The following is a 10,631-nucleotide window of genomic DNA, read 5'->3' as shown; positions in this document are numbered from 1 at the left end:
GACTCACAGTTCAGTTGATTCACGCCTTAGAATGAGAGTCGTGGCCTCTCCCTCACAATCTTGCAGAGTGACTGAGTCATGTCCAGGCATCCGGGGTTTTATAGTCCTGCCCCACCCCCCGGCAGGGGCGTTACCTTCATTGCGGTGATTGACAGGCGAGAGGATCTCAAGGTTTTTTAAACACTCATAACTTTTTTTATTTTTCATTGATGGGCCAAATCCTCAGTGCCTGCTCAGCGGAGGAGGACTGTGAGTAAGATGGTCAAAAATCATAGCGATATATGGTAGCGTTTTTTCTAAAAACAATATACAGCGCAAACAGGAAGTGGTCAAGATGAGACTTTTAATTATATAGATAGCCATGAGAATTAATTAATTGAGTGCATTCAGGATCGTTTCCTAGTACAATACAATATGGAGCCAACCAGAGAACAACCATTTTGGTTTGGTAATATATATAATAAGACACATTTTCTAAATGATCTCAGACTAGAAAATATCCTGGAAAGTAGAAATCACAATCAGCCTGCGAGGAAACACTTGGGCCTTGATTAATCCTTCTTTGTACAGCAAGGGAAATGTTTGGGAACCAATACACTATTCCTCCCAGCATTTTCTTTCCTTTTTCACCTCCACCCATTGAGATTGTCGTCTTCTGAACCTGGATCATCTTAATAAGAGGAATGATGAGCGAGTTGCCTAAGTGTGATTTGTGTCCACGTTAACAGTTAACACAATAGACGAACCCGAGCTTAAATTAGGGATAATTCATGACTCTTGGTGAAAGTAAACCAAATTAGACATATTTGGAAGTTAATCAGAGAGGTTAATGATGGTATTAAGTTGAAAGAAAAAATATGTCAGAGATGATGAAGGCCCATGGTATAAAATTGGTTCGACCACATTTGAAGTATTGCATGCAGTTCTGGATTCCCAATTGCAGGCTTTGTGAAGGCTTTGGAGAATGTACGGGTGTGGTTTAAGAGCATGTAGTCTTGATTAAAGGGTCAAAGCTGTAAGAGGCAGAACAAACTTGGATTGTTTTCTCTGGAGCATCAGAAGCTGTGAGGAACCCTGATAGAGGTTTATAAAATTCTGAGAGGCATAGTTAGGGTAGATGGAACTTTTCCCCACGGTGTCAAATATTAGAGGACATAAGTTCAAGATTGGATGGAGAAAGTTTAAAGGAGATATGCAAGGTGAGATTGATGGGTGCCTGGAATACATTGCCAGGGGTGGTGGTGGAAGCAGAAACCGACTGTGGTGTATGAGATTTTTAGATGGGCATATAAACATTCAGGGAATGGTGGGACATGGATCATGTTCAGCCAAAATTGATTAATTTAAATTGCCATCATATGTGGCAGGGACACCGTGGGCTGAAGGGCCTTTCCCTGTACCGTGCTGTTCTAAGATTCTATGTCCTAATGTGTCAAAGGTTAATAATCAGATCAGAATATATTCAGAATTTGGAAAGGAGGACTGAAATAAAGTAACGCGTGTCACGGATTATGGGGAGAAGGCAGGAGAATGGGGTTGAGAGGGAAAGATAGATCATGAATGATTGTATGGTGGAGGAGACTTGGTGGGCCGAATGGCCTAATTCTGTTCCTATAACATGAACTTATGAAATTAATTTCACAGGATCTGATGGTTTGCATCCTCGGTGATTAAAAATAAATGGTTCCCGACATAGCAGGATCAGTGGTTTTAATCTTCCGAACCTGCTAAGGTTCTGGAAAAGTACTGGAGGATTATAAAATTGCTGAGATGAGACCCTTATTCAAGGTTTATGTAGTAATGAATGACTGACTAGCCTGACGTCAATTATTGGACAAATACTGGAAATCAGTTAAGGCACAACATTTGGAAAGTCCTAATCTGGTCAAGCAGTGTCATCATGTTTTCATGGGTGGAAAATTACTCTGTCAAATTTACAAAGCTAAGATAAGCGAGTATTTCAACAGTCCAAACATAGACTGCAATCAGAATAACATAAGTGCCAAAGAATGGGAGGGCATTTTTGGTAGCGCAGAGCAGAATGTTTTATTGGTATATGTTTCAAGCCCAATGAGGAAGACAGCATTGCTGGACTTGGTCCTAAGAAATAAACCAGGCTAAGTGGCGCAAACGACACTGGGAAACGTCAGAAGCAAAAATACCATCATAATGTTCAGAATAGTTTTGAAAACATTCTCAGATAAAAATATTGAAGAAGGGCCAATCTCAAAGCGATAGACACAGATCCAACCCTGGCAAACCAGTATTGTCACCTGAATCAGGTTATAGTATACCTGAATGGTTGAAGTCCTTTAAAGCAAAGGTACTTCAGCTACAGTCGAGGTACATTTTCATGAGCAGGAAGGATCACAAAGATCAACCCAGAGCTACATGACCAACCCAAAGATAAATAAATTATAAACGGGTATACGACATGGGTCAGATTGTTAATAAGCAAGAACCAGACTGGTTAATGAAAGGTCAGAAGAGAAGTAAAAAAATGAAACAAAAAAAGGTATAGAGAAAGCCTTGGAATGACAGATCCCAAACATAATAAGAAATCCAATAGTATTTATTAGACTTATAAATAGGAAAACAATATTTAAGGAGCGAGGGTGGGCTGACCAGAGACCAAAAAGAAAATGTAACTATGAAAGCAGAAATCACAATTGAGAAACTAAATGAATACATTGCATCACTCTGCACCAAGGAAGAAGATGCAGCTGGTTGGGTGATAATTACTAGTGTGGACACTAGAGAATATATGGTATTGGTATTTGTTTAGTATTGTCAAGTGTACAGAGATACAGTGAAAACCCTTACTTGCATGCCATCCAGTCGAATCATGCTGTATATAAGTACAACAGGTAGTGCAAAGAGAAAACTAGCAGAGTACAGAAGATAGAGTTTCAGCATTATTGTGTTACAGCTTCAGCAAAAATGTAGGTGAAAAACATGCAAGGGCCGCAATGTAGTAGGTTGGAAGATTGAGATGACACCTTTTGTTTATAAGAAGACTACTCAATAGTCTGAAAACAGCAGGGAAGAAGCTGTTCCTCAATCTGGAGATACATGCTTTCATGCTTTTGTCCCTTCTGCCTGATGGGTGAGTGGAGAACAGGGTGAAAACGGACCTTGATTATGTTGGCTGCTCCCCCGAGACACATTGAAGTGTAAATGGAGTTGATGGGGAGGGGAAGGCTGGTTCGTGTGATGGACTCGACTACATCCACAATTCTGTGGAAATTTCTTGTAGTCTTGAGCAGAGATGTTGCCAAACTAAGTTGTGATGCATCCCAATGGGATGCTTTCAACCATGTATATGTAAAAGTTGGTAAGAGTTGTTAGTGCCAAACATTCTTAGTCTTCTGTGGGAGTAGAGACTTTGGTGTGCTTTCTTGGCCAAAGTTAAATGTGGGTGGCCCAGTACAAATTGTTACACCTGGGAACTTGAAGCTCTCAATCATCTTCACTTCTGCATCATTGATGTTGACTACGGTGTGTACACCTCCTCATTACTTGAAGACTTATGGAATATTGGTGCTGAGAAGGATGGATAACCACACTTAGATGGGATAACTCACCCAATCTCAATAGGACACAGCCTTGAATGTTGCGGGAATTATGGATGGAAACTCCTTAGGCACTGAACATACAGTACTATCTCTAACATCTCCAGATGAATAGGTGATGCCTGAGGACTGGGAAAAAATAAAAATACACACATTTATTCAAAGCAGATGTAGGAATGAACCAAGAAAATACAGAGCAGTCAATCTGACCTCAGTGCCCAGGAAAGTTCCATATAGAAAATTGAAGTAACAACCAGAGATGTGAAGTGAAAGGATGTTCTTCAGATTGGTATATATACACACATTATTTTATTTTAGTCATGTCTACCAAGATAGAGTTTAAAACTTTGTTATGCATGCTATCCAGATTAATCATCTGTACATGATTACAATCAAACAAACAGAATTTTGAATTTACAACTGCAAAGAAAGTGCAAATAACATGTTAAAAAGTGCAACAAGGTAGATTGGGAGATAGGGAAACAGCTTTAATTATGAGAGGTCCATTCAAAAGTCTGATAAAAGTAGTTAAGATAAAGTTCCTGAATCTGGTGATACGTGTTTTTATGTTTTTGTATTTTCTGCCTGACCGGAATTGGGGTCTGAGTGATACATTATTATATTGTATGCTTTCCCAACGCAACGCATGGTGTGGATATAGTTCATGGTGTGGTGGCTGGTTTGTGTGATGTACTGGGCTGCATCCACAACACTGCAATTTCAGTCTGAAGAAGGATCTCAACCCAAAACATCACCGATTCCTTCTCTCCAGAGATGCTGCCTGTCCCGCTGAGTTACTCCAGCATTTTGTGTCTAACTGCAATTTCTTGTTGTGTTGGGCAGAGCAATGATCAAAGGAAGCTTTGAGGCATGCTGATAGGATGCTTTCAATGGTGCCTCTTTAGAAATTGATAGACTCTTATTCTTTATTTGCATCTATTAGACGTAAGCTCTTCTTCTCTCCGTCATTTCCTTACGGCTCCTCTTATCCACCTTTAGACTTTAGAGATACAGCGTGGAAACAGGCCCTCTGGCCCAACGAGTCGTGCCGACCAGCAATCACCCCATACACTAGCATGAAGGCCACGCCCCTTCTGGTGGGAGGGGGAGGGACTATAAAACCTGGAAGTGTGGGTGTGGTTCAGTTTCTGCAAGAAGGGGGAGGGAGAGGTCACGACTCTGACTTTGGTGGCCTTGCACCCTGCTTGAAGTGGCAGGAAACTGCACTCAAATTTGGTAGCCTTGCACCCTGCTTGAAGTGGCATTTCAAGGAGTGAGTCAACTGCCAGCCCACCTGCCTTGAGTGAGTGAGCTGCCAGCACACCAGACTGAGCCGCCAGCCCAAGAATCCATTCGGCCCACAATGTCCATACTAGCCCTCTGGAAACCAGTCCCTTCAGCCCACAACACCCATACTGGTGCTCCAGAAAGCATGTTTTACATTGCCGAGCAGAGTAAAGAGGAATATAAAATGATGCTTATGAATGGGTGGTGTAAACAAGTGCACGGTCACTGTATGGTGTATAAGTCGGCTTTAATCATCAGTCATAGTGTCACAGTACAATACATGTTAGTTCCACTCTACTACTAGTGCGACTACGTAATATCGGAAGTGAGTGTTAATATGAAGTGTTCAATAGGGTAGAGTTAGTGGTAGTACATTACTCTGATTGGTTCACATGCAATAACCAATCTACATCCTTCCCCGTGGAGGAAAGAGTTGGTTGTTAGAATACATGTGGTTAAACATACTCGCCGTATCTGTCCGACGATCTACTAACCCGACCCGAGCGCGTGCGGACAAACCCCTCCCCCTCCATTCCGGAAGAGCGAGTAGGGCTGGGAGGTGGAGCCCTCGAGAATGAGAACGCAGCCGGGGAACCTTGAGATGAACGGCAGGGCAAGCATGCAGATCCAGGGGCACTGGGGAGAGAAGGAACCGAACGTCACGGGGAGTGCATGCTGGGGTCGGAGGGTTGTGGATGGACAACAGCAGCAAGTGCCTTGAAGACCAATGGCGGGGCATGAGGACCTGGAGGAGATGGTCGCGGTTCATTCACGGGCAGAAGATGTTGACGGCTGCGCCGGTACAGAGCACCATCGATGTTGACCAATCGGGTTTGTCCAACTGCCGTCTGCAGGCGAACCACTTGACCTTGCAGCAACAGTGTAAGTGGTTTGCTGGACGTGTCATAGGAGCGCTTCTGGACCATGTTTTTCCTGAATACGCTTCTGGACCGCAGCTGGTTTGAGCACCCGTGGCTTTAGCTGTTGCTGGGCAACAGGGAGCTGTGGCCTTGTCGTGCAAGACATCAGGCGCTGGGCGGGAGAGCCCAGGACGCGATCCCTAGAGATGTTTCTAAGTTTAACAGATCTAGGTAGACATTGGATTTGGCAAGATGTGAATATTCCTTCAGCTGCTTTGCGCTCCTGACAGCAAGCTTGGATTGAGGGTATTCAGGGCTGCTGGTGACATGTTGAAAGTTCCATTGTCTCACAAAGCATGACTGGTGAATTGTCTTCCGTTGTCAGTTTGCAGCTTGACAGGTACACCAAATACAGAAAAATGTCTCTGAAGCTTTTGTATCACCATCTCAAACGTAATGGTAGGCAGTAGATCAAGTTCAAACCAATTGGAATAGGAATCGACTAGAACTAGGTAGTGCGTGCCGTGCCATTCAAAAATGTCCGCAGCGAGGGAGGTCCAGGGTAGTGCTGGAGCGGGTTGTTGCAGGAGAGGCTGTTTCTGTTGGTGGGGCACCAAGCTGTTGCAAGTGGAGCAGGATGCTGTTTTGTCACGTATGTATTTGACCATTCCTGGCCAGTAAAACATGCTTTGGGCACGGGCGAGCGTAGCCTCAGTACCTGGGTGGCCATTGTGGACGTCTTTGTAATATTCCTCTTGCAGGGATGAGGGAATCACAACTTTGTGGCCCTTGACGACGATCCCATCTTGTATCACCAGTTCATCGCGAACTAGGAAGAATGGCTGTACCTCCAGTGGTGGGCTGGATTGTTTCGTAGGCCAGCATCTTTTGATAATGGAGGAGAGCAGCTGCAGCATTCTGTCAGCAGCTGTGTGCTCCGCAAGGCGATGCAGGTGTTCCGTTGGGACGAAATCGACTTTAAGCACGGCGAGCTCGTCACACTCAAAGGGGTGTTGTTCACAGGACGCCCGTGGTGCTCGAGAGAGAGAGAGTGTCGGTGATGAGCATATCTTTGCCCTTTTTGGAAATCAAAGTGCTGGAGCTGCGTCATCATGCGCTGCAATTGTGCAGGCGCTGCGTGAATAGGCTCATTCAGGATGGTGACCAGGGGTTGGTGAAACAGTTTCAATTGTGAAAGTTTTCCCGAAGATAAAGTCTCTGAACTTGGAACATGCAAAAACGACAGCTAGCAGCTCCTTTTCAATCTGAGCATATCGCTGCTCGGTCTTTGCAATGGTTCAAGAGGTGTAAGATGGGTAGCACGGTACCGTCAGTTGTTGTTTCCAGGCAGGCTGCGCCTAGACCGTATTGCAAGGTGTCGCAGGTGATGGTGACTGGCCGCATGAGGTCGAATTACGTCAGGGTGGGGGCGCTGGCCAGCTGCAGTTTTAGAGTCAAACACTTGCTAGTGTTGCTGGTACCAGGCCCAGGCAGTGTCCTTGTGAGTGAGTTGGCTTAGTGGCGAGACTAGTTCGCTGAGGTTGGGTATGAACTTTCCCAGATAGTTGACCATACCCAGAAAACGCTGAAGGCTGTTCACGTCAGTGGGAGCAGGCAGTTCGTTGATGGCTGCAGTCTTTTTGGGGTCTGGTTTTAACCCTTCGCTGGTGAACACATGTCCGACATAGGTAACCTCTGAGACACGGAACTTGCACTTTGGGTTGAACTTTAGTTTGGTTTTGAGCGCCCTGTCTTGAATCATTTTGAAGTTTGAGTCATGCTCTGCTAGGTCAAGGCCATACACTAGAATGTCGTCAACGATGATGGCACATGGGTAACCTGTAAACAGCTGTTCCATAGCTCTCTGGAAAACTTCGCTGGCTGAGTTAATTCCAAATGGCATCCTGAGGAACCTAAATCTGCCGAATGGTGTGGCAAATGTGGTCAGTTTTGAGGATGCGTCGCCCAGAGGAATCTGCCAAAACGAGCTTTTGGCGTCTAGTACTGAGAACACTGTTGCGCGACCGATTTGGGCTGCAACATCTTCGACGCTCCTCGTCGGGTAGTGTGGTCTCTTAATAGCTGTGTTTAGGTCCCTTGGGTTAATGCACACACGGAGCTCGTCTTTGTCTTTCTTTTTTTGTAACAACCATGGTGGAGACCCAGTCTGTGGGTTCACTTATTTCAGCCAGTACCCCCATGGACAACATGTGTCTATGTTCGGCTTGAATTCTATCATGCATAGCATGGGGTACACGATGAGGGGAACGAATTGCTGGGACAACATTGTGGTCAATAGTGATCTTGTAGGTTATTGGCAGTTTGCCCAGTTTGTCATCAAACAAATCCTAATAGATTTGTGCCGGTTCATCAGATAGGCGCAGCTTGTGAACAGCCCGTCTGAAGGTAACCAGTCCCAGGTCTTGGCATGCATGGATGCCTAACAAAGTCTCAGAGTTTGATTTAACAACATTTTTTTAAAAATCAGGTTTTTAGCGATATTGTCCACTACACACTTGAAATCAGCTTTACCGCGAGGGTGCAGAACCTCCCCACCATAGGCGTGCAAGGTGGAAGAATCCTTAGTCAAGGTCCCATTATTCCTTATCTTGTTGTAGACTCTCAGGGATATCACATTCATGCACACCCCCGTGTCTAATTTAGCTTGTAGAGACTTGTTATTAATCTTCACAGTAACAGAAGGGTCCAGAAGCTTAGCAGATGTGCGTAGGAGAGTGTGGACGGAGGATTCGTCATGCGAGCTAATTGTCTCTGTGTCGTGGGCGACTTCAAACTGTTCAAGGGAGTCAAAGAATGTTGGGTCTTGCTGCAGCAGGTGGAGATTAGACTCTGACTTCGAATTACGGTTCCCACGGGAATGGCAGCAGGCAGCGAAGTGGTTACGTTTCTTGCAGTAATTGCACAGTTTTCCGTTTTTTGCTGGACAGAATTGTCGACCTTTATTATGGAAATAATTGCAGTTTACGCACATCTGCGGTGGCTCATTCATTCTTTTAGAAGCAGCCGACGTAGTGTGATTACTGAAACTGGTCAAATTGACATCGAGTTTCTGAGCAACAGGCTGAGAGTCAAGCTGATCACTCAGCGGGGGCCACGGCCTCTGATATGCGGCATGCATGTACAGCCTGCTCAAGAGTCAGGTCTGCATTTCGTAGCAGCTCTGTCTTTAATTTACGATCAGACATGCCGCTAACGACCTTATCGTGTATTAACTCATTGGTTATTGCACCAAAGCGACATCGCGGGGCCATGTACTTTAAATCACAACTGAAGCGTTCCACAGGCTCATCCGGAAGCTGGTGTCATGCAAAAAACTTAGCTCTTTCTAGAATGCGGTTAGATGGTATGTCACATAACTCACAGAATTTTCGTAGCAGCGCATTTGGGTTGCGCCTCGTCACAGCTGGGACCAGCATCTGGCCATTCACGTCTAGTACAGGTGGCGCAAAGTCGACAGTCTGCTCGCGAATCATGGCCTCTGGTCCAGCCAGGTTGAGCAAGAGAGATGCCTTGACCTCATCTGGGTTGTTGCGGTTCACGATATTGATGTAGTGCTTGTAGTCGATCTCGAAGAGCCTCCATCACTCGCCTATGTCTGTATCAAAGACTAGTTGGGCTGGCTTTCAGCAAGAGTGAGCCATCGTAGCAAAAGATCAAATCAATAAAACACAAATAAACCCCGATAAACGGATGCAGTGGGTAGTTTCCAGCTTTCTGACACCATGTAAACAAGTGCACGTTCATTGTATGGTGTATAAGTCAGCTTTGATCATCAGTCATAGTGTCACAGTACATTACATGTTAGTTCCACTCTACCACTAGTGCAACTACGTAATATAGGAAGTGAGTGTTAATATGAGGTGTTCAGTAGGGTGGAGTTAGTGGTAGTACATTACTCTGATTGGTTCACATGCAATAACCAATCTACAGGTGGAGACCAGGAAAGACTAAATGACACAAGTGGTGGTGTGGGATGGGAGAGGGCAGTGAGGACAAGACTTGCTAATGGCAAATAATCTGTCTGGCACAGTTGAAAAAAAGAGATGAATGAACACTGAGAAGGAATGTGGCCAGTTACATCACATTTTATTTCAAGAGCCCTTTCGAAAAGCATGCTCATCTATACAAACAAATGACAGCTAATAATTTGTCACTAAAAGTTAACAACACTCAAAGACAAAATGATATTTAAGAAAATGAATACAGATTATTTGGCATATTAAAATTTGCAGAAATGGACAATATTAAATGCACAGATTTAAAGCATGCTCACGCTTGAAAAAGATGGCAGGAGCTGGTTCTCCAGCTGAATTGAAAGTCGTGAGAACCGTGTGCCCTGATCTATAATAAGTGCTTGTGCTCTACCCAAGTTGCAGTGAATGAAAAAATGAACTTGACTCATTCTCTTCCCTTACCTGTTCAGTTTTTCCGAGCAATATATCGGGGTTGACCAGGACAGGTGAGTGCATGCGGAGGGAGACTTGGAAATCTGTGAGTAGTTGGCTGCTTGAGAGGCACTCGATGGCTGCATATATTTTGTTCCTCTGATGACTCTGATGAAGATGAAACTATCCCCCTGCACTCTTTACTCATTCCTGTTTGTTTCATCCTCTGATCTTTGGATCTTGAAATTGATCTTTTGAACTTGGGTATAAACTTTTGCTCTTCATCTTGATAGTTGTCCTCAAGTGGCTCCTCTTGCCCACTTAAACTCTGGACTGTGACACCCTGCAGTAACATTATTAAACATCTCTGTCACCTTAATAGTGTCCAGTCATTTTGGAAAATGAATTTTCAATATGTAATAATAAAGTGACGTAATTTTTGCCTCAATTTTCTAGTTTAACTCACAGCAAATTTAGTTTAGTTTAGATTGCAGCACGGAAACAGG

General features: G+C 44.3%; 1 protein-coding gene across 2 annotated transcripts in view; it reads right to left on the bottom strand.

Annotated features, from left to right (window-relative positions):
• Positions 1 to 326: 326 nt before the first annotated feature.
• Positions 327 to 10,631, bottom strand: part of LOC116980006 (fetuin-B-like) — a 38,145-nt gene continuing 27,840 nt past the window's right edge. Inside the window, exons 7-8 of one of the 2 annotated variants that reach the window (XM_033032062.1) lie at positions 10,156 to 10,468; positions 327 to 3,701 (exon numbers count right to left, since the gene is read on the bottom strand). In XM_033032062.1, coding sequence (XP_032887953.1) covers positions 10,160 to 10,468 — 309 coding nt within the window. In that variant the 3' untranslated portion in view covers positions 327 to 3,701; positions 10,156 to 10,159. Of the gene's footprint in view, positions 3,702 to 9,810; positions 10,469 to 10,631 lie in introns of those variants that run through there. The other variant, XM_033032061.1, reaches the window with a different exon arrangement.

The sequence above is a fragment of the Amblyraja radiata genome, chromosome 13 (assembly GCF_010909765.2).
Source record: "Amblyraja radiata isolate CabotCenter1 chromosome 13, sAmbRad1.1.pri, whole genome shotgun sequence".
Lineage (NCBI taxonomy): Eukaryota > Metazoa > Chordata > Chondrichthyes > Rajiformes > Rajidae > Amblyraja > Amblyraja radiata.
Note: the sequence above shows the minus strand (reverse complement) of the source record. Positions and strands in the feature narration are given on the sequence as shown.